Source organism: Carassius gibelio, chromosome A1 (genome assembly GCF_023724105.1).
Source record: "Carassius gibelio isolate Cgi1373 ecotype wild population from Czech Republic chromosome A1, carGib1.2-hapl.c, whole genome shotgun sequence".
Lineage (NCBI taxonomy): Eukaryota > Metazoa > Chordata > Actinopteri > Cypriniformes > Cyprinidae > Carassius > Carassius gibelio.
In genome coordinates, this window is record NC_068371.1 from 36,306,667 (window position 1) to 36,332,341 (window position 25,675).

The 25,675-nt window shown below is 38.6% G+C and overlaps 1 protein-coding gene across 6 annotated transcripts in view; it reads left to right on the forward strand.

The window, feature by feature from the left end:
• LOC128019160 (CMRF35-like molecule 5) overlaps positions 1-12,598 on the forward strand; it is a 76,434-nt gene extending 63,836 nt beyond the window's left edge. For 2 of the 6 annotated variants that reach the window (XM_052605243.1, XM_052605250.1), the window contains exon 8: positions 5,050-5,365. Coding sequence is in view for 1 of the 6 variants with exons in the window: in XM_052605215.1 (XP_052461175.1) it covers positions 11,611-11,781 (171 nt within the window). In the remaining 5 variants the exon portion in view is untranslated. Of the gene's footprint in view, positions 1-5,049; positions 5,368-11,610 lie in introns of those variants that run through there. The other 4 variants (XM_052605215.1, XM_052605266.1, XM_052605261.1 and 1 more) reach the window with 4 other exon arrangements.
• The last annotated feature ends 13,077 nt before the right edge of the window (positions 12,599-25,675 follow it).

Consider the following 25,675-nt stretch of genomic DNA (forward strand, 5'->3'; position numbering starts at 1 on the left):
TTCAGTTAACTTTCTAGTCTTTTTTCGTTTTCGCCTACCTTTCTGAGTATGCCATATACCATCTTTTTCATTTTCCCCGCCACTGGCACCTACTTCCATTCCGATTTCACTTCCTGACACATCACTTCCCTCTGCCATCTCTCAGACCGTCACACCTCCACCAGCCCACTTGTGCACTTCTTCTTCTTTTGATGTTTTATGGCGGTCGGCAAACCAGCTTTTGGCGCATATTCCGCCACCTACTGGGATGGAGCATAGACATATAAATACCTAGACGCCTCATTGTAAAGGGGGAGATGCGTTTTTTTCTGAATAAAAACACGATAACGTTCACATGTATCTACCGATTTCAGAGGTTTGTATTCTACGTGCAGTTAAAAAAACTTTGCCTCCAGTTATTTAGTTAGGTTTGGAAAATCATACATTTTCGTAAGGAATTGTGAAAGCTCACATTTGTCTCACTTGTTGATTTTTTTTTTTCGGTTTACAGCTCTAATGTTAATTTAGTATAACTTTTTTATAGCACTATAGCTTATGAACTCCACAACAAATAATAACACATGTAACTGATGAGGCTATTTATCCAGTGAAAATTAAAATATGCACTGATATAGTGCACAGTAGAAATATAGTAAAAGTGGTATGTTATATTAAAAAGTATATGTAGTACTAAAGCAAGTACAACGGTACAATAACATATGTGATATAATAGATTTATAATAGCAAAAAATTATATGTATAATATGAATAATACCATAATAAATAACTGAACAACAATAGGTTAATAGCAAGAAGAATATGTAATATCAAGGGTGGAATAATACAGAATAGACAAAAATGAATAATACATTTTATAGTAAATAAAAGAGTAAAATAAAAAAAAAATTAAATGTAATTTTAAAATACTATTTGTGTAATAGTTATAAATCAAATTAAGACACAACTTATGACATAACACAACAAAAATTGTGGACATAAGTTCCAAATTGTGTTTAATTAATGAGCTCAAGTATAATACATGTACACACACATACATAATATATGCATAATGCATATTCTATATACATTCTATAATGCACATTCCACACACTCATGCAGAAAACACACACATTTTGAAACAGTGGTTTATTTTTCTATGTATGTTAACACATTGGGTGTGAGTGTGTGAGGTTTACCTTACACAACAAAATCTCAAAGTATAGTTGTTTGTTTATCACAGACCAGAATATGAGATGCTCCCCTCAAAAAACTTTATATTAATCAAAATTAATAATCATTATAACAACATCACAATGAGTTCATCATGATATTGCAGCTGGAGTCTATGAGTTCCTGTGTTTTTCATTTCTAGGCTATTTACATCATGTAGTTTTTGTGTAAAGACACACGCAGTACATTATCAGCATTAAACAGCCTGTGTAAAGCTTTTTAAATGCAGTCTATAGTATTAGAATATGAGCAGGGCTATTCTGTCAATTCATTCAGGGCTGCTCTGGGTTTAGTACAAACACAAGATTAGTCTGTGGAGGAATAGTCTTGTCTCTTGGAAATGCAGGGAACAGCTTTCCTCAGCTTTCCTTGAGGCTGTCCTTGTCCTGTTTGCAAATGGCTAAAAGGGAAGAAAAAAAAACATAGAATCAGTTCACAGTTTTATGAAAAGCAACGAAATCCTTATAATCAAGTGATTAATGATGATAAACCTAATCGGTAACACTTTTGAATAACGGTCCATTAGTTAATATTAGTTAACTACTTTAGTTAACATGATCTAAGCAAGAACAATCCTTCTACGGCATTTATTAATCTTAGTTGGTGTTAATTTTAACATTTACTAATGCATTATTTAAATCTAAAGTTGTGCTTGTTAACATTAGTTAATGCACTAAACTGTATTTTCATTAACGTGAACAAAGATGAATAAATACAGTAATAAATGTATTGTTCATTGTTTGTTCATGTTAATTAATGAATTAACTAACATTAACTAAAGGACCATTATTCTAAAGTGTTACCACTTCATCTTTGTAAATAAGTAACGGTAGTGAAATTAGAAGAGAGAAGATTTAGCTCCATCATTAATCTAGACAGTCAAAGTGCTCACTCTGTATATTGTGCTCATAACACCATTTAGTTTATTATATAAACGGCAATATAAGTTAAAACGTAATAAGAATTCATTTAAATTTCACTGCTAACTACGCTAGCGACATCGTAATATTAAAAATGACCAAAAAACATAGAGAAAGAACAGCACTGTGAAATATAACACCCCGAGATCTGTTTTTATTATCGTGTGACGCTTTGTAGGTGTCCAATCTGTTGAGAGTCAGGTATGTTTTCTTCTGTCCTGATGTAGACCCCTTAAAATTTTGTAAACATTCCAACACTGTAAAAAAAAAAAAAAAAGTTCAGTCAACTTAAAAAAATAAGGCAACTTATCGCAAGCGCTTTTTTGAGTAAACTTAACAAATGGGGACTAAAGTCCACCCAACTTAGAATAACTTAATATCACAAGTTGTCACAACAAAATAAAAATATCAGAACAAAATATTTTTTGTTTACTGAACACAAGGCCTATTATCTATAAGCATACACAATTTTAAAGTGACATGATACTCAGCCAAGTGTGGTGACTTATACTCAGAATGCATGCTCTACATTTAACCCATCCAAAGTGCACACACACACCATGAACACACACCCAGAGCAGTGTTCGTTATGCTGCGGTGCCCGGGGCAAGTACACCCGGCTGCAGCCTGCAGATCGAGGCAGGGCTGCACCTGGGGTGGAGTTGCACGTGCAGCCCCGCCCCACACCTACTCTAATTGGTTCAATCGTCTTTCATAGACTTACATGATAGGAAATGTGTGCGTAGTTGGTGTAGGATGGAGAATGCTGTTTAAAAAGCTAAAAACGCTGTACAGTTTTACAAAGCCTTAACTATAATGCAGTTTTTTATTGTTAACTCACTATGTCTGATTTATTGAATCAAGAGATGTTAGCTGTTGCAAGTTTACTCTTCTTGACCAGATTAATTCACAAATGAATAATTGGGACATTCTAAAAGCACGCTTAACATGAAAGTACGTGGCTTTATGCATTAAAACAGTGTTTTAAAAAGACCAAACTCAGTAAACAAATTATTAATAAAGCATTCTATCCACAGACAAGCAGATATGAGAACAGAATATGAACACAAAGCGTTTAATTTCCACCCATAACCTGCTTGTCTGTAAATAAAATGTGTTATTAAAAATGTTTACTGAGTTTGGTCTTTTTAAAACACGTTTTAATGCATTACGCCACATTACGCGTTTTCCTTTTAGTCTAATGGTTTTCTATGGGAGGAAAACGCTTAATACGTAATTAAACACATTGCAATCTTAGTCTGGACTCATCTGCCTGTCAGTGAATAGAACGCTTTATTATTAATTTGTTTACTGAGTTTGGTCTTTTAAAAACACTGTTTTAATGCATTAAGCCACATTAAACGTAGAATGTCCCGAATCATTCCAGCTGATTGAAAAGAATCGGCTCAATGGTCACAAAATGGATATCGGAGAAGATCCCAGTTTAATATAAATAGATGATACTTTATAAAGTTTATCTCAATATTTGACAGTGGCTGTGAGACTGCACTAAAATAAGAGCACAATTATCATGAAATTGTGTTCGTTACTATAGCAACGGTTTACAGGTATGTCCTCTCAGAATCATCACTGGCCGATAGAAATAAAAGTTTATCGATTTCTTCACTTTCAAATAACAAGGAGCAGCATATTTTCCTGAAATAAAGGGGAGAAAAAGTCTATGTTTTGCAATGAAGTAAAGAAAATTAAAAGTTTCATAAAAATTGAATTGGCAGACACATTAGACTATTAGAGTGTCATTTATCATCTACATGACGGATAATTATATGTAACAATAATTGTCTTGTCATGTTATATAAATTAAAACAGTAATGAAACCCCTTTCATTTTCTTTTCTCATACTCTGATGATATGAAATAATCATATTTTCCAAAATTATTTAATTCATAATTCATTCTTCTATCTGAAGACCTGATCGTCTTACTGTGGATCTTCAACCCAATTAATTTACTATATTCGTATGTTAGCCAAAAGATCAACTCAATTTAACAAAACAATCATTGCAGGGACATGGCGAGTTACAGGCTAATGTTTTTTTTTCTTCTTTTGTGCATTATGAAGGCTTTATAAAACTGCACAGCATTCTCCATCCTACACCAACATTTCCTATCATGTAAGTCTATGAAAGACAATTGAACCAATCAGAGTAGGTGTGGGACGGGGCTGCACGTGCAACATCACCCCAGGAGCAGCACCCGCCTCGATCTGCAGGCTGCAGCCGGGTGCTTCACGCCCGGGGAGCAGTTGGGGGTTCAGTGTCTGGCTCAAGGGCACCTCAATCGTGGTATTGCCGGCCCGAGTTTCGAACCCACAACCCTAGGGTTAGGAGTCAAACTCTCTAGCCACTAGCCCACGACTTCATATTATTCAAGTTGTCTAAATAAACCATGCCACGGGTCAAATAACTGTTTTTATTATTGAAAGTTTGTGTCCAAAGCACAAGGACATACCAAGTCTTGTATATTACCTTCTTTACTCATTGCATTTTACACTGAACTCAACACATGGTACATAATGCATGTTAAATAAATCCAGTGTAAATTATACCTCCATACGTTAGCAGTCTTGTGGCATGAAGTCACATGTATTTAACATTTTTATTTGTTTTTAAAGGAACTATTACGTGAAAATTACTATTTTGGGTATTTTAACATCAACCAAATCCACTGGGCAAAGTTACGTCCAGTGGACTTCTTTTTAGGTCTTTGCAGTGTGTGTGTGTGTGTGTGTGTGTGTGTCAATGTTTACAAGCGTAAGCTTGCACGTTTTAGGAGGGATTTATTAAACGTGGATGCAGAAGAAGTTTCGTAACTGTCCAAATATGTACAGTCCCTGACTCTGCAGGACCGTGACAGCTTTTTTTTTTTTTTTTTTTAATAACTCTCGCGGATGGAAGCAGGCTACCTGACCCATACGGCCATATGAATTACTTGGTGGTATGGGGAATTTTGTCAAGGCTTATTTTCTAATGTAACCTATCGCTGGGAGAAGGGTATTCCTGCACAACCGGAGGCTGCAGTTTCAGGACCGCAGTTCTTGGACCGCAGCTTTAGGACCCTAGTTGTTTTGTGACAGCGCCACCTACTGTACTGGATCAACACTAATTAAAGATGGACGACGTGGACAGCAACCAGACGGTGAGTATCGATATTTAATTAAGTTTTATTTTATAACGTTTAAACGGTGCAAAGTTTACATAGTGAAAACTGCTACCTATGAATTAATAATTAATTCCTACCAAATTAAGAATTTTTGAGCTAGTTTTATTAATTACTACGACCTTAATTATTGGCCATGATTTCATAAATCCTTATTGAGTTTTAATGACGAAGTATTATAAGTGAATCTAGCCTGCACATTAATTAAACTTATCAGATGACAAGAGCATGGTTGTTGTAAGGTTTGTAAGATTTACCTGCAGCTTAATGTATTAGTGTGAATACTGGCTTAATAGTCGTTGTTTTACCATAATATATATATATATATATATTCCAGTTGAATATGTTAAACAAACGTTTCTTATTTATCTCTCTCTGTCTCTCGTTCTCTCTTTCTCTAGAGTTGAAGCCTACAGCCGTTCTATCCATTCAGCAACTGATGGAAAAGGGAAAAGGGGTTCACTTTGGTGCTGTTGTGATGTTGTCGCAAAAATGACATATATATACAGTACAGACCAAAAGTTTGGACACACAAAGAGTTTTCTTTATTTTCATAACTATGAAATTTGTAGATTCACACTGAAGGCATCAAAACTATGAATTAACACATGTGGAATTATATACATAACAAAAAAGTGTGAAAAAACTGAAAATATAGAAACTCTTTGAATGAGAACATTCTTGAATCATTCTTGTGTCTTGTCTTGCCTCTCAACAACTTTTAAAATATTGGCAGTAATTTAGTGACTCCATACGCTGATTCCAACTTTAACTTACCTGATAATGAGCTAATTCACCTTAAGGAGGTTAATCAATATACTGTATAATTCAAGAGACTAAGACTTTTAAGGTTCGTCATTTTTTACAAAATTTATATTTCTTTAATATTTTGTGTAAAATTGTGACTCAAATCACACTTAGTAATTAACCTCTGCTGCATTTTGAAACAAAAATCACATTTAAAAACAAATACTACTGAGATTAATATATTGATGCTATATACAAAGTAACGTGACTGCAAACTAATCCAACAGGGTACTAGAACTGCGGTCCTGAAACTGCAGCCATCGCTATATTGGCCAGTATGGTAGGTGGCGCTGTCAGGAAAAACTAGGGTCCTAGAACTGCGGCCCAGATCTGCGGTCCTGAAACTGCAGCCTCCGGTTGTGCAGGAACATACTATTGATCGCTGGGCTAATTATGATTAGCAATGTGTATTATTTTAAGATACCATTCAAAGGATGACACACACATCTATCGCTGTATGTTTAACATTTAAACTAGCTAACGTTAGTGCGCATTCAAGCACAATTGTCTTCTTGATTTCTGTGAAGGAATGTCTGCCGGGATCCGGTAAAACTTTCGTTTTAAAAACAAAAGTGCTGGTCCTTCTATTCTGGCAGCCAACAACACAATAAGAAGACAGCTTAAAGTCAAAACCTCAAACTTTTGGCGCACCTGCAATGAGTTCTGCCTCATTTTTTGCCTCCAGCTAGAGCGGTGACGTCACAGTGAGTTGCCCGCTCCAAAATGGCGGCGACGTTGACGTGTGGTCGAGGGGCAAATGTGGCGTCTAGGTAGTTATATGTCTAAGGGATGGAGTGTGAGGCGATGATATCAAGGAAACGCTAATTCAAAAATATTTTTTACTGAATATCCTTAGCTTTTACAGGATTTTAAGACACTAGATAAATATTGTCATTCAGGTATTATCTGGTAGACAAATAATGCCACATCATTCATATGTATATCCATATTGAATATTGCAGAGTAATATCAGTACCAGAGCATGCTTTGATCTCGCCGCCACGCGGTCACGTGCTTCATGGAGCTAGCAATAGTACTTAATAAATTGTGCTGTCAATATGCTTGAATGGGATTCATCAGGACAGACATCAGTTTCACAATATTTACAGCAATATCTAGTAATTATTAAAACATAATATACATTGATTGTGCATGGATAACTAGGCTGACTATGCTGTACAATAGCATTTTAATCTGGGGAATGAAACAGCATTATGTTCTCATACTCATTGGCAGTCAAATGTGATCAAACACCTTAAGTGTAACTTTTAAACAATAAAATAACTGTACTACATTTTAGCTCAGTGCTGTTAAGTTAATTTGAAGAGATTATGGTACTAAATAATATGAACAATAATTATGATCCACGAATGAGCATTTAAAATATAACATTTTCTAATATGCTTATTATTTATATTATAATTAGTGTAGTATTTAGGGTTAAAATAGAGAAAATTATTTTAAATTCAAGTGCAAAGAGGCAAATTAGAGGCATCTGGTGGCCAGAAAGATTATATTCATATGTAATTTCATTGTTTAACCACTAGATGGACTCATGGATGTTTAATAAATACATGTATTTAGCTCTCTAGTTGCTCAAAACAGTATTTCTGGCCATAACTGCTTATTTTTTTTAGGTTTTGCCTTTTAATGTACATTTAGACATTATCAAACTCTCGATTTTTATAAGCTTTTTTATGTTGCATTTAAAAAGGTTCATTACTGACAAGCAAATTAGGAGTTTAACCCAATGAAGTAGTTTAAATTATTTTTACAAAACAAAAATAATAAAAACAGAGTTATGTTGCAATTCTGGTACAGTGATGTGGAGTGGGATATACATATGAAAGATGTGGTATTATTTGTCTACCAGATAATACCTGAATGATCAGATAAATGCAGTTTCATAAAAAATTTAAAAGCTAAGGATATTCAGTGAAAATAGATTGCAGAGTTTTACAAATAACTGATACATATGCATAAAGCAACCACAAATATGTTACTTTAGTGAAAGTGAAAGACACCGGCATTCTGGATAGAGACGTAAATTAAATTGGTGTCGTGAACCCTTGCGCATGCTTAGTAAAGGTATAACCTGTGGGGGAAAAGGCATTTGAAACCTTATTTTGGGGTAAAGTCATCAACATTTTTCAGCGATTTTTATCATATTTTACTGCTGTTTCTATACATGCAGTTTTTATTTCCCGGTGACCAGTGAAAGTGCAGTTCTGACTCTCTGTCCAATCATTTAGATAGGAGATGGTCTTGTTAGTCTGAAATAGCTGCCCGGAGGCGTTGCCAAGATGGCGGCCGAGTGTCACGACTTCCCTAAAAGGAGTTTGGTAAGTCCTGATGGCTGGCGTTGATCATTGGTGGTGCATCGACCAATAAAATGTCTTCATTCACACCAAAGCCCCGCCCCCGGCTCTGCTCTCTCACATCTTTATGTACAAGACAAGTGCACAAGTGAGTTTTGCAACAGGAATACCGCAAAGAGTAGCAAAAGTGCGAGCGCTAGGATTTGAACTTGTACTTCCAGGTCTGAAAGGTTGTAAGTGCTGACTTGACATTGTGCATCCAAACTGAAATAAAGTGCAAAAGTAAATATGTCGTAAACATTTGTGTGTCATTTTCTTTGTCTGAATGTCATTCTACACGTGTGACTATTAATCTACAAATTCAAATTCAAAACATGAGTGTTATGATCATTGTCTGTTTGCAAATTGAAAGATTCAGCTTTTCACATCAGAGCTGTGAGTGTAAATTTGAATTTACAAATACGAACGCTAATATGACAAGTTCTCACATTCAGATTTACAACCTCTCGAGTTAAGCTACTGATATAAGCTACTGATATACCTCCATAGGAAATGGCCATTAGCCTCTCATAAAGATTTACTTGCAGGAGTATAATAATATAAAAATAATAGCAATAATTTATCTGGGTATAATTGAGGTGAAATACTGTACACAGTAAAAAGCTCCACTACTAAAAGAGCGTGTTTGAGAATTACAAATTTACAGCTGAGACAATAGCAGAGGTGAGAAGTAACATTACAAAGAAACTTTATGGTGCCATTTGTCCAGGAAGAGACTCTGACATTGTACCTTTTAATGATCTCAAACTTTGAATTTCTTGTGCATTAAAACATTGAAACAAATCATTTTGCTTAAAAAAACACTGTGAATGCTGTCTGCACTATTCTGTCTGTATAAAACTAGAGTTTATGAGTGGACAAAATAAACTACTGTACCAAAAACCATTAAATGTGACAGGGAAGTGCTGACATGTAGTGACCACCATATTCTACAACACATGCACGTGCACATTTACAAGACTTGAGGGTCTCAACAAACCTGACTGAGCTGAATGAAGAAACCACACGGGAGAGTGGTCTGCCACTGCATATAATGTGAGATCCACACTCAGCTTTATAACCATGAGAGATTTTACTTGTACAGGAGAAATTATTCACGTTCATCCTAAGATCCCACAGAGCTGCAGTAGATGCTCAAATGAACTATACTGTATTCGCGGTTACATTGTATTTGAAGTTGTTGTTGGTTCTTTAAAATATATTATGCATAATCTCAAATCTCAATTGGATTTATTTAATGTGCTGTTAGTTGTGATAAAACTTCCCAGTGCTATCGACATCGCCATTGTTTGATACTGTTGCTACCAATGCATTTGTGACTAAAGCCGTTTATTAAAATAGATAGCCTATATATTCAAACAGCATTCAAGTCATTCATACACGTGTATTCAACTTCAGTCTGCTGAATTAAGACACCTGTGAGCAAATGCTGTTTTCAATCCCAAACAGTGACTGTAAATGCAGCACAGACATTTGTGCCTTTTAATACTTAGCACTATTTTATTTGTTAAGTAAATATTTTATGAGAAAATGTTTAAATATAATTGAAATATCACTGTCAGAAGTTATGATTATTATTTGCTTATTATTGGTAGCTTTATTAAGGCTTACTAAGGTGAGGATTAATTTGAGTCAAATGATTTTCTATTATTTTCTGTTTCATGTACATTAACACACAAACCACATCCTTCAAACTGATCTCAATCAAAATAATCCAACATTATTAAATTATTAGGCATAAAACTGAGAATGTCACATCCTTCTGTACTAAATACATTATGTTGTTTATATCACTCAGCAGGAATTGGGGTTTTGGCTACAGGTGAAACTGAGAAACATGGACACAGTGGAGAAACTGTCACAATCACATGTTCCCACAGCTTTGCTTCAACCAATATAAAGTATTTCTGCAGAGATCCATGTAAAGACAAAGATATTTTAGTGAAATCTGACCAGTCACCTACAGGAAGATACAGACTGAAGGATTCAGGAGATGGCACCTTCACTGTGAACATCACTGATCTACAGGAGTCAGACTCTGGGATTTACTGGTGTGGAGTGGGAAGATTTGGTGTAGACACATTTACAGAAGTCAAACTGACAGTATCTAAAGGTAAGAATGATGCGTAGTATTTGGTGTGGAATTAGGAAGTGTAAAATACTCATCTGCATGTTAATTACTATTATAGACTCAGACACAAACAGAACCACAACTCCTAAACCAGAAGGAAGTTCTCAATCCTCCACAACAAGAAGTTCATTCTCCACATCTTCATCATCTGGTGACATCACAGCCTCGTCTTCATCAACAGGTAACACTGAGACTAATCACGATATTATGTGCATTTATCTATCTATCTAAACACATTATTGGATCATGTTTTTCCTCTTTTTCATTTAAAGGATTTGAAGTTGCTGTTCTTTCACTCAGACCAACATTTAATGAGAACAGTGCACAAACTTCACTCTCCTCAGGTGTACAGTTCATCATTATTTCTCTGTATACCACAAAACAAAATTAACAAACACCAGCTGCCAACTCTTTGCAAGTAATACAACATAAAAAAACAATAATAAAAAAAAAACACCATCAAGCAGCAACTGTTTCAACAACTATGACGAACATCACAGACAGACTGTCACGTTTCCCCGTCTCTGTATGTTTCAGGTCCTCTGATGTTCGCAGCGGTCGGACTGACTGTTATCTTCATTATATTTGGGGCGGTTCTCTGTATATGGAATAATCAAAAGAAAAATTCACACAGTTCCAAGGGTAAGTGAAAATAAAAAAATGTATTACAATATGGCCTACAAAATGTCTAATAAAGTGTTTCCCTGCTTCCAATTTAAGTTGATGCTGAAATCCAAGACAACACATGTACTACAGAGGTGAGAAAGAAAGAACACGTTACTTATTATAACTTTCAAAGTATGTGTATTTTCAATAGTGTTTTCTAATAAGGCATTTGCTTGCGAAGCACATATGATGACAAAACACAGTGGCAGAGCTGTTAGCTTTCTATTTGTTTGTCACTGTGCTGTTCTCCTTAGGTGTTAAAATACAAAGTCAGTTTGTTTCTTTGTTCATATTATAATAAATCATGACTGACTCAACAGACTGCTGGTGAATACACGGAGATCACGGAGACCCAACTACAGTTTAAGGCACCCACAAACCACAGCACTTATACAACAGTCGTTTACATATGCAGCCATGAGCACACATGCTCCAGGTGGGGGACCAAGAACTGTTGTAAAGTCAGAAGACACGGTCATCTCTTGATTTAAGTGACATGTTTTTTCTTTCTTTTTTCACTGTTTAAATAAATAAATCTGTTGGCTGTCAGACTGTCGAATGTCTGATTATCTCACTTTAGCAGATTTTTACCTGTACACTGTTACTGTTCTGCTCCAAGTTGGTCACGTGTATAGGTTTGGCGCAACCTAGTGTCAGTTCAGAGTAAAGCACATTTCTCATACAGTCGGTTTCTCCTCAATTTATGGATGCCATACTACTTTGTGTTTGTAAAAGCATCATCTGTAAGTTTATTATTCTTTATATAATACTTGATTCTATATATATTTGCACATATTTGTGATAAAATTATTTCTCTATACCAGTTAATATTTGTATTTGCTGCTTTTTTTTTTTTTTTTTTTGGTTATCTGATAATCTCAATAAGTAAATTGAGTGCATCCATAACATTTGAGCCTCTTTTTTTTTTTTTGATATAAGTCAGAGCTGCTTGTATGCGTATTCTTTAGTTGTTGTGTAATTATTCTGATTATTGTTTGTTCACTGTTATTTATTTTATTTTTTTCAGTTTTACTCCTAATTCATAATGTACACCTCAATGCCGTCTTATTAAAATGTCAAAGTCTAAGATGAATCCTGACTCTTCTGTACTTTATGGATGGAGTTTGGCTGACTGTTAAATTGCATTCGCACATGCGAGAAGAACAGTACAGTTACACTGAGAAAACATTTCACACTGATCTAGGATCAGATTGTTTAACGTCCAAAGACTCATTCCAAACATGAGCGAAAGCCCCAACACTTACCTCCGATCAGTGTCAAATGGTTAGCATGTCTACACATCAAGTGTTAAAACCAATTTTTTTTTACAGTCTATGGTTAAAACAAGAGGAAGTCATCTACGGTGTATTAGAGGAGGGGTGATTAGATTGACACGATCATACGCGTTTAACCACTCTGACTTCCTTTGTATTAAAATATCGTTTGCATTTTAGCAGAAAGTATTTCAGTGATAATAAATATAGAATCAGCTGAACTTCAAAGTACTAAACTCACTGGAGACTCGAGTATTGATGAAGATGAAGACCTCCCATGTGCTGTGGATCTGGATCTTTCTCTCAGGTCAGTTTTGTTTTAGAATTTGTTGAGCGAATTACAGGTCTGATCACACTGTAGAATACTAGTCAAATACATTTACACGCACAGTTCTAGGTTTAATTAATAGTTAAATCCCCATTTGTATTGTTATAGATATATATATATATATATATATATATATAATATATATATATATATAATTTTTATTATTATTATTTTTTTTTTTTATTTTTTTTGGCAGGTCAGGTCAGGTTTTTTCTTAACTTTAACATTTGTTCTAGAGTGTTAAAACCAGTAGGTTTTCATGCAAATTTCTTGGCTAAAATACCTGTTGCAAAACAACTTAATGCTGGACATATCATACTGGTCTGTACATCCAAAAATTTTGACTGTAGTTTGACTGAAATCTAATTTTTAAAGTGCATTTAAAATATGTTTGGTTTATTATATCAATATGAATGCTCCGACTTAAAATACTAATCTGTCACCAGTGTTTCAACAAAGGTTCTGAACTTTATAACACAAAACTGAACTATGTGTTCATATGTAACAGCTAGACATGCATCAAGTGTGATAAACAGAGGAAGTGGCCATTAGACCCTCAAAGCAACTATGAATAGTCATACTGTAGCTGGCTTCTAACGTGCAAAAGACTAAGAGCAAATCTACTTGTTGCAGACTTGGCCACAAGGCATAATGCAGTAAATCATATTCAATAATAAAAAAAAAACATATATGTTGTTTAATATATAGCAATGTAAAGCATGAATAGTTAGATTTCACTGTGGATGGGGCTGCCAGCAAGATGCTGCAGAGGAGGAAAAACTAAACTTTATGCAGTGACAACTGCACTAAAGCTAACGAAACCTGATGATTGCATTCTCCAGCATGATCTCTCCAAAGAGCATCCTAACGCTTCAGTGGAAAAAAACAGATATGGCCATTTATACAGAGACTCAAACTAATGACACTTCTTCACCTACATTTGATCATGAATGAATGAATGATGCATTTATGTTACATGTTTTGTGTTTTGATTAGTCACCTAAAGAAATATTTCTTCCATTTACATAGCACTTTCTTGTTTTTCTATCCTGAAAACTCTATGATAAAAAAATAAAATATATATATATTTAAATTTAGATTTTCCATGTGGAATCCTAGATCCCACAGTATAGGAGATTCTAGGTGCAACCTTTCAAAAAATAATATTATCTCCACTTTATTTCATCTAACAGGATTTAGGGATTCAGCCACAGATGGAATTGATATACATGGATATTTCGGAAAAGGTGCCACCATCACATGTTCCCACGGCTGGGCTTCAACCAATATAAAGTATTTCTGCAGAGATCCATGTGAAGACAAAGATATTTTAGTGAAATCTGACCAGTCACCTGCAGGAAGATACAGACTGAAGGATTCAGGAGATGGCACCTTCACTGTGATCATCTCTGATCTACAGGAGTCAGACTCTGGGATTTACTGGTGCGGAGTGGACAGATCTATTAAAGACACATATCAGAGAGTCAAACTGACAGTATCTAAAGGTAAGAACAGCAGACATTCTTTGCAGCATCTCTCTTTTATCCCCCAGTGTTAATGTTTTTTGTTTTTTATTATACGACACACAGATCCACGCGAAAGCATCACTACATCAACAGAACCACACACATACATACAAACATCCACAGATTCACACACAGTTACACCAGAAGCTCATTCAGAATCAACATCTGTAACAGCACGCAAAACCACCAGCTATTCAAGCCCTGATGACATCACACTCTCACCCTCAATAACAGGTAACCAGCTTATTTTATTTATGTCATTTTTATACAACCTAAAGGACTGTAACCTCAAAACACAGGGACTACAGACATAAGATACCCAACACACAGATGTATTCAATCATACTTGTCCTATTTTAAGTAATACATATTTAATACTATTTAAAAGTACTGCAATTTTTTTCTTTAAGTCAATGCAACTTCAGTTGGGATGTGGAACAATGCAGACAATGACAATATCTGAATGCACTTTCAGGGTCATTTAGACAAACTAACTACTCCTTTAATGATACAAGAATCTCATTCCCTCTCTTCAGCATCTGTGAACACTACGGTATACATATATGCTTTCGGTGGTCTGCTCTTAGCAGTAATCATGTTTGTAGTTGGACTGATGACTGTTCATCAATACAGGAAAAAAAACAAGGCATCAGAAAGTATGTGCACATATATCAATGAATCCCTGTCTAATATCAACCATTTAAAACCTGTTTAAATTAAACAAAACCATTACTATGTTTCTCCTTGTTCTGTGCATTAATATTAATTCATGTTGACAGGCTTCACGCTGCCCAACCAAAGCAAAGATAACAAGGTGAGTAATGCAAAAGACTGTGTACATCACACACTGACCTTCAAAAAGGATCCAAAAAATATCAAAGTTCATATTATTTCGTAATGACCCAGTGCACTTGTGTTGTCTTGATACAGAATGAATGTGTATATGAGAATGATCTTCCTTGGACAAAAAGCACACAGGTGAAACCTATCAACATGACTATGACCAGACAAGTGCAAAAGAGCCAAGAAGATGCAGTCTACGGGAATTCACATGAACTTTATGGAAATCTCTGACCATAGTGTTAAGCAATGAAATTCAGAAGAACCAGTTTAAAACCTGATTGTTATAAGTTCAAAATCACATTGATTCTGTTTCTTTCCCTTTCCCTTTTTATATATATATACATTTGTCATTCCACTTGTAGACAATTCCTGCTCCTGAGTTTATTTTGTAGAATCATATTTCACATGGATGTTTGGTTGTATTTTGCATTACTACTCATATCAATATAAAAATATTACCATAATACAGATAAAATAAAACTTTATAATCTGTATGTGTGTTTTTCTCAACAATTTGCATATTTATTTATTAATTAGCTAAGTAGTATTGTGCAGTGTATTTCTCAAAGTCATCTTTAAAGCTGCTGTGTAATTTAATGCTGAAACCATTGTACCTGAATAATATGCAGTATATATAATAATTATGCTTCTAGACAGATGGCCCATCTCAAAATATATCTTTTTTTTTTTTTTTTTTCATTAAACAATAGTGCTAAGTGCAAAATTAGCTCGGCACTGGCCAGTGGCCAATGTCTGTCTTGAACCAAGAACCATTAAAGGGTTAGTTCACCCAATAATCTAAATTATGTAATTAATAACTCACCCTCATGTCGTTCCAAACCCGTGAGACCTCCATTTTTCTTCGGAACACAGTTTAAGATATTTTAGACTTAGTCCGAGAGCTCTCAGTCCCTCCATTGAAGCTGTGTGTACGGTATACTGTCCATTTCCAGAAAGGTAAGAAAAACATCATCAAAGTAGTCCATGTGACATCAGAGGGTCAGTTGGAATTTTTTGAAGCATCGGAAATACATTTTGGTCCAAAAATAACAAAAACTACGACTTTATTCAGCATTGTCTTCTCTTCCGTGTCTATTGTGAGAGAGAGTTCAAAACAATCACAGATCAGGCATTAATGAACACTGTTACTCACTGTTTGTGCAAGTGCCGTCGAATCCATATCATAAAAGTCTGTTTGAAACGCCTGTGCTGACATTGAGACTGAATTATATGTAAATATTTGGGCGGGCAGAGCAGAGAAAGGGGAGGTAACAATTCTCGTTACAACGTCACAACGAGGAGATTCAAGATCAGCCCGTTTGAGCTTCCATTTTCTCAAAGGCAGAGAAAGATAGAAAAATCTCAATTTACACCGATTCAAATTTCTATAAACTTGGGGACCATATACAGGCTAGGGGAACTCATATTAATTTTAAAAAACCTCAGAAAGTGAAATTTTCATGTCATAGGACCTTTAAAAAAAGAGCTTAAAGAGTATTATGTATAAGCTAACATTTTGTCAGACCAGGGGAGTAGGCATAATTTCAGAAGTGACAGAAATGTCAAATACAATCATTTTATGTATGTAGCATGTATAATAAGAATAATAATAATTATTATTATTATAATTATAATTATTATTTTATTTTTTTTATAAGGAATTATCTTCTTTTTTAATTACTTTTAATTAGCTGTAATAAATCAAAAACACTGCTGGACAATCATCAATCATTTGTAATCGATATTCTTTTCCTAATGGCAATTTTATGATTGTTTTATATACTAGGCTACATTTAATTGGCAATTATTAAAATTTTCTGCACAGAATAAGGTAGAAAATATACTTTATAGTTTCTGTACTGTAATAAATGTCAATTAGCACTGCATCATTCATAAATTGTTTGTGGGTTTTTTTAGTTTCATCAGTTCATTCTGCTTTTATTCAGTTCAGTTGCAGATATAGCCTGGCACGTCTATGAGAGCGAGATCGCTTCTCTTTCAGTGTGAAAACAGTGTTCATCTCCATTTAATTTTTCCTCTCCATCAGCGAATAATTCTGAGAGAAAACGCGCCAGATGTCTGTTTGCTAATGAAACAAAGGCTACTTTCATGCATCTGATTATCAGATAAATCTCTCACTCTTATTTCAAGGTCATTGTTAATGCTGTGGTTAATTTTAAAAGTTTACTTTGTATATTCGGTTCATCCGCATTGTTTAAAAACATTTATCATTCAATGGATCTGTGCGTATGATTTAGACACTTACATTTCTGCTCCGTCCATGCAATAAATACAGCTGTCGACGGCTCCGGTAACTCCATCGGTAAGATGCAGAGAGCCATTGACAAACTACAGAGAAGTAAACTTTAAGTAAAAGTAAACTAGCATTACTTGCCACGAGTGCTATAGATCACACGTCAGCTGCGTCAGAGACGAACGGAGCACGAGCGCAATCCTGTGACAGTCTCAGGCGGTAAACAGTGGAGCGCGTGAAGAACACTCTTCAAGGTCTCCATTAATTTGTGCGTGTAGTAATTTAATGTATATACATTTTGAAACATTGAATCGCTATAGAAATCGCGATTCATTCGATTCTTAGCATTTTGAATTGATTACTGTACGAGATCGGCGATTCATGATTCAAAAATCATGTTTCAAGATCGATGCATATGAATCGACAGGGTTTGTAGTTGATGCATCAAGAAAACGAGTGAATCGTTACACCCCTAATGGTTTGTGATGTGAATATATTAATGAAACTATCATCAGATAAAAAAGCAAATCAGCCTGTTTTTTATGAGGATTATAAAACCATCAACAGATAACCACCATCACCTGACCTCAATTATCTTTAGCTTTCTTTGATGTCACAAATGTGTTTAACAAACACACCGTCACAGTTGCCAAATAATTACAATAGATAGTATAAGAGTTAAGAGCGCAACTAATGGAAACACTAATCACTGTTATGGTGACACAGAGTTAAACCTCTGTTAATTCTCAATACAAACTTTTGTAGATGTCTAACAGAAATAAAGTCAGTCTGGTTAGTAATAAGTGAAGCTGGTAATGCAGTTCGTGGAGTGGTTTAATCCTCCTCTGGTGAGATCTCCAGAGATTTAATGTCTTCTTTTATCTTCAATTGATTTCATCTAAGGTTGTGGCTGAAGTCAGTTGTAGTTCTTGCGTTTCTGCTCATCTCTTTTTCTGTTCTCTTCTTTCCTTCAGTAATTCTGCTTGTTAACAGGCTTATTAAGGCTGATATTACTTCATATTTAATATATACACAGATTTTGTGGCTCAGATAAGGTCCAGTTCTGGTTAATTTCTTTACTCTTGGCTGACATGTGGCATTGCTATGGCCTGCTTGTGGCTCAATTCTGGCAAACAGGAGCGGTCCGCCCAAGTGCCATCATTCCATGCTGCATGTGGGCCAGATCATCTTTCCACGGGTGCCAGATGTGGGCCGGATCTGGGCCGACAAAATGTTGCTATGTGGGTCATCACATCCACACAACAATACAACGAAAGACAAACATGCCTGGATTTGCACACAACTACACCAGGAGCACATTCAGAAGCTCCATCTACCACAGCAAACCTAACCTCCAGAGAGTCAGGTCCTGATGACCTCAAACTCTCAAATGCAGTACCAGGTAACAACTTCAGTCTTATGTTAAACCATGTCCAGTACACATTTACTAGCCTTTGGCAGAGATTAAAATTAACCAGAACGGCATCTGCCTCCAAAAATGTTTCAGTTACCTCATTCAACTCACTAAAAGTCAGGTTAAATGAAATGCTTTAATTGGTGAGACATCTAACACACTCTGGTCGGTTAGGAGCTGAGAAACCCTGATCTAAAACCAGTTGACTAGGTGTTAACCCTGTTCACAGAGTATCCCAAATGTTAAATGCATTCACATCATTCACTGATTAGAAAAGGTTCCTTGAATTTAACTGTGTCAGCAAAGTAAGCATCCACACTGATGGGTTTGATAACCACTGATTTATATAGTTTAATGCTGTCATGGAACGTTCTGCTACGCCCTCCTCTGGCGGTATCAGATCCCTCTCTCCTGAATATTAGGACTGCATTTCCCAGTGTCCCTCTCCCCAATCATCCCCGTCTAACCCTGCTTAATTATCTTGATTACCTTCTAGTATTTTCACCTGCACCTTGTGTTCTCCCCTTTATATTGACTGCTATTCCCTTTTATATTTTGTGAAGTTTTGATTTACCCCTGGTCTGTATTGTTATTATCTCTGATCGTTGTAACCCTATTGAGGAGTTTATCTAAGTTCTCTACGAACGTCTGCTTAAGTTCCTTTTCATTGCCAGCCTGAGTTTATGTCAGCTGTTCTCTGCTTACTCACCTGTATTAATAAACTGCTGCAGATGGATCTAACTGACTCCGCCGTTTCATCACAGAAAACTTCACCAACTCAAGATCCAGCAGAGTTTCGTCACCTCGCCAATGAGGTTTCATCCCAGGCAGCGGTGCTCGCTTCACATCAGCGGCAGCTGGTAAAACTAACCTCGCTCACAGAGGAACTTGTCAGATCTGTTCAGGCACTAACCCCGCAGATTGCAGCGGCTAATCAGGCCGCAGCTCCCACCGCACCTGTCCCTCCGCTGCCAGTCGTGAGTACGATCTCAAACAATCCAAGATTATCCCTGCCTGAAAAGTATGACGGTTCACCCTCCACTTGCAAGGGATTTTTGTTGCAGTGCGAGCTCTATCTAAGCCAGCAGGCTCCAGAACATCGCACCGATGAGGGCCGCATCTTTCTCATCTGCACCCTGCTTACGGGAAAAGCGCTGGAGTGGGCAACGGCACTATGGTCAGGAGGTCAGCTCACGTCTATTTCCTATGATGCTTTTGTCACCCTATTCAGGGAGGTGTTTGAGCACCCAGCTGGAGGAAAGGATCCAGGGGAACTGTTACTCGCCCTGCGGCAAGGGAATTCCACTGCAGCGGATTACACTCTCTCCTTTCGTACGCTTGCCGCTCAGACCGGCTGGGGGGAGGATCCTCTCAAACTACTATATCGGAAGGGGTTGAATACGGAGCTGCAGGGGGAACTTGCTTGTCGTGATGATGGAAAGACTCTCAGTCAGATCATGGAACTTGCCATCCGGCTCGATCATCTCATCCGGGCTCGCCGCACTCCAGTCAGGACCAGCCTGAATTTCAACCCGGTATGCACCTCAGAGCCCGAGCCCATGCAGATTGGATACACCCAGCTCTCCGAGGCGGAACGTGAGAGGAGAAGGCGCAATCGTTTATGCATGTACTGCGGTCTGGCTGGTCATTTCAGGGCTTCCTGCCCGGTGAAACCCACTTCTCGGAACCCCGCTGCGGTGAGTCCACGTTCACTCTCTTCCCAAGCTCTCATTGTGGAAATTTCGTTAATTATTAATGGGCAGGTTATAAAATCGAGGGCTTTTATAGACTCGGGAGCTGCTGGAAATTTTATTGACGCAACCTTTGCAAGAACTCATAAAATCTCTCTCCGCTCTTGTGAACCCTCTGTGACAGTGACAGCTTTGGACGGGCGCCCCCTGGGGACAGGGGAGCGCCAGTACATCACACCACCTCTCACCCTCAGCATCGGCTCGCAACATAGGGAGACCATCCAATTCTACACTATTCATTCACCACTTCATCCTATGATTCTGGGGTTTCCGTGGCTGGAGAGACACAACCCGCAAATTTCCTGGTCTGAGAGGAGGATTACCCAGTGGTCTTCGTCGTGTCTGAATAAATGCATGCCCGCTGTCCAGGGTCCTGAATTGAGTGCCAGCCCCTCCGTGGACGTTAATCTACAGGAAATCCCCGCTGTTTACCATGACCTTGCCCAAGCATTCAGCGAGCGGGAAGCCTCACACTTACCTCCCCATCGTGCTGTTGACTGTGCTATTGAGCTCCTGCCAGGTACCATGCCACCCCGCGGTCGTGTATACCCCCTATCTCAGCCAGAGACCGAGGCCATGAATTTGTATATAGAGGAACAGCTTGCCAAAGGCTTCATTACCCCCTCAACATCTCCTGCTTCTGCCGGTTTCTTTTTTGTCAAGAAGAAGGATGGGGGTCTCCGACCGTGCATAGACTATCGGGGTCTCAACGAGATAGCTGTCAAATACCGGTATCCTCTTCCTCTGGTCCCAGCTGCTCTTGAAATGCTCCGCACGGCCCGATATTTCACAAAGCTCGACCTACGAAATGCTTACAACCTTATTCGTATTCGGGAGGGTGATGAGTGGAAGACGGCGTTTTCAACAACCACCGGCCATTATCAATATCGGGTCATGCCGTTCGGCCTTTCCAACAGTCCTTCAGTTTTTCAAGCGTTTGTCAACGAGATCTTCAGAGACCTGCTCAATCGGAGTGTAATTGTGTATATTGACGACATCCTGATTTATTCAGACAACCTTGAAACGCACGTTCAGGATGTGCGAGCTGTTCTCAAACGCCTCATTGAGCACCAGTTGTATGCCAAGATACAGAAGTGCGAATTTCATCAGACGCGGATCTCGTTCTTGGGTTACATCATCAGCGCAGACGGAGTTGTGATGAATGACAAAAAGGTACAAGCTGTGGTTAACTGGCCTCGTCCCACGTCAGTAAAAGAGCTTCAGCGCTTCTTGGGCTTCGCAAACTTTTACCGCCGATTCATTCGAAATTTCAGCATGATTGTGGCTCCTCTCACTTCTTTACTCCAAGGAGGAGGAGGACGTTTCCGCTGGTCATCGGAATGCACTGCGGCATTTGAGAGTTTAAAGAAGAGATTCACCACATCACCCATTCTCCATCACCCAGATCCTGAGAGAGAGTTTATTGTGGAAGTGGATGCTTCTAACACGGGCGTGGGTGCCATTCTGTCACAACGTCATGGTAGTCCAGCTAAAATGTACCCCTGCGCATTTTATTCCCGTAAACTCAATGCAGCAGAGCGCAACTATGATGTGGGCGATCGAGAACTTCTGGCGATGAAGGCTGCCTTTGAAGAGTGGAGGCACTGGCTGGAGGGGGCGTGTCATCCTTTCACTGTGCTTACGGACCACAGAAATCTGGAGTATCTCAAATCCGCCAAATGTCTGAATGCTCGCCAGGCGCGCTGGTCTCTCTTCTTCTCCCGATTTAATTTCAGAGTCACTTTCAGACCAGGTTCTAAGAACGGCAAGGCGGATGCTCTCTCACGCCAGTTCGACAGTAAGGACGAGTGTTCTGAACCAGTTCCCATTCTGCCCTCATCTCTCATTGTCGCACCAGTACAGTGGGATATAATCACGGAGGTTTCTACAGCTCAGCAAAAACAGCCCGTACCACCGGAATGTCCGGGGGACCGCCTCTTTGTTCCTCCCGAGCTCCGCGACCGTGTCCTCCAATGGGTTCATTGCACTCCCAGCGCGGGGCATCCAGGTATCACGGCCACCACTCAGCTAGTCTCCAATCGCTTCTGGTGGCCTTCCCTTCGAGCTGACGTGATCAAGTTTGTTCATCAGTGTTCCACCTGTAACATGGTCAAGTCTTCTCACCTGAAACCAGCTGGTCTCTTACAGCCTCTCCCGGTACCGCAACGCCCTTGGTCCCATATCGCCGTGGATTTTGTCACGGACCTTCCTCAGTCCCAGGGTTTCAACACCATCCTCTCGGTAATAGACCGGTTTTCAAAATCATGCCGTTTCATCCCTTTGTCTGGTCTTCCCACAGCCTTAAAGACCGCCGAGGCCCTCCTCAATTATGTGTTTCGGCTTTTTGGCCTTCCTGAGGACATTGTAACTGACCGAGGCCCTCAGTTTACTTCTCGTGTATGGAGGGAACTATGCTCAAAGCTCAATATTAACGTAAGCCTCACCTCGGGCTACCATCCTCAGGCCAACGGGCAGGTTGAGAGGTTGAATCAGGACCTAACTCGTTTCCTACGGACCTATTGCCATCAAAATCAGCAGGAGTGGAGTCGTTTCCTTGTATGGGCTGAATACGCGCAGAATTCGTTAGTTAAGCACGCCACTGGACTGACACCGTTTCAGTGTGTCCTGGGATTTCAGCCTCCGCTCTTTCCGTGGGCGGGCGAGCCCTCCGATCTCCCGGCGGTAGATTCCTGGCTTCGGCGCAGCGAGACCACTTGGGATGCTGCTCATGTGCATTTACAGCGGGCCATTCGCAAATATCAGCACTACGCGGATCGGAGGCGACGCGGGGGTCCCCGGTACCGTCCCGGGCAGTGGGTGTGGCTTTCAGCCCGAGATCTCCGTCTCAAACTACCCAGCAAGAAATTATCCCCTCGCTTCATTGGTCCTTTCAAGATTCTGCGCCAGATCACCCCGGTCTCATTTAGGTTGGCTCTTCCCTCTCATTACAAAATCTCACCTACCTTTCATGTGTCTCTTTTCAGACCCGCAGTCACCCCCAGGAGAGAGGAGGGTCAGGAGGGGAACACACAGGTGCAGAATCCTCCCATTGAGGTTGGCGGTGCGGAGGCCTACCGGGTGCGAGCAGTACTGGACTCCAGACGACGTGGTGGGGATTTACAGTACCTTATTGACTGGGAGGGGTACGGTCCAGAGGAACGGTCCTGGGTCAGGTCGCAGGACATTCTGGACCCCTCTCTACTTACCAGCTTTCATCGTGACCATCCTGACCGACCTGCTCCCAGACCCCGAGGAAGACCCCGAGGAAGATTACCTTCTAGTATTTTCACCTGCACCTTGTGTTCTCCCCTTTATATTGACTGCTATTCCCTTTTATATTTTGTGAAGTTTTGATTTACCCCTGGTCTGTATTGTTATTATCTCTGATCGTTGTAACCCTATTGAGGAGTTTATCTAAGTTCTCTACGAACGTCTGCTTAAGTTCCTTTTCATTGCCAGCCTGAGTTTATGTCAGCTGTTCTCTGCTTACTCACCTGTATTAATAAACTGCTGCAGATGGATCTAACTGACTCCGCCGTTTCATCACAAATGCCTTCGAGTAGTTTCGAAGCAGACCATTTTTATACAACAATTTTCTCTCTCATTCCTCAGTGTCTGCAAGCACTTCACAATATGCTGTCGGTGGTCTGCTCATAACAGGGATATTATTTTTAGTTGGATTGGTCACTGTTCATCGGAGAAGAAAGAGAGTGAGAGAGACATCCGAAAGTATGTACACTTGTATTTACACACTGTCCCGGTTGGTAAACCGTGATCTCTGGGTTATGCACTTTGTGGGTGAAGTCTGTGTGTTACGCGTCAGCGCTGATTAGTTTGTGGGTGTCTCCGTTAATTGTCATCAGCAGCAGCTGTCACTCATTACTCATCCCTATATAATGGCTTGTCTTACGTCTTGTGTTTGTGAGAGTGTTGTTTCATGTTTGTTAACTGTGCCTTGCTTTCTGTGTGTTCTGCGTTTGGATGTTCGTGTCTTCCCCCGGAACCTCATCCACTCTTCGCAACCACCTTCAAGCAACACCACTTACCTTCGGCTCGCTTCCCCTCAGTTCTCCTGCTGTCAACTCACTTCCACCTTCCGGACTCATCACTTCCCTCCACCATCTTGGACAGTATCTTCATCCCAGCGTTATTTTTGTTCCAGTTTTGTATTTGTCTGGATTATCTCATTAAACATTGTTAACTCGCACTTGCTTCCAGCTCCTCCTTCACCCAGTTGTCACACACACAAACTGTGCTAAATATCAAAACTCAATGGCTGATTTGCATTTAAACAATAAGCCAGTACTTCTCTTTTCATAATTTTCTTATGTCATGCAACCGCAGCGCCTGCCAAAGTTGAAGAGGTGAGTGATGTGATTCTGCAAGGCAGCTACTGTCTACAAACATATTTACATCTGATTTTGTCAAATGTTTAATCTTTACATCATTTTACAAAGGAAATACAAGTTTATTATGCATAGAGAAGTAGTATTAAGATAAGTTCAAATGAATAATAATAATCAAGTAGTTTACCAAATGAGGTGTTATGTTTTACATATTACAGTATAATCATATTAAAGGGATAGTTCAAATTAAATTTTAGTATGTTTTAGTTTACCTCAAGGGCATCCAAGATTTAGGTGTCTTTGTTTACGCAGTATTTCCCATTTTATATTTTTAGGTCAAACCGTTCTTGTCTGTGACTCATATAATGCAGGTCTATGGTCACCACCTCAAAGAGCATGCACAGAGAAGTCAAAATTAAACAATTCCCCATCATAAGTACACATTGATGACCTAAGACACGAAACGAGCAGTTGGTGTGAGAAAACGAACAGTATTTATATAATTTTTTACCTCTTGTACAGAACCACATTGTAGTTGTGGCATTGCTATTTTCCATTGGTGACAACATATGCTCTCCACTTCTGTTGGCATCTCACAACACTTGCTACTAAAACACCACCAGTTTTGAAGAGATCTCTGTCTCTCTGA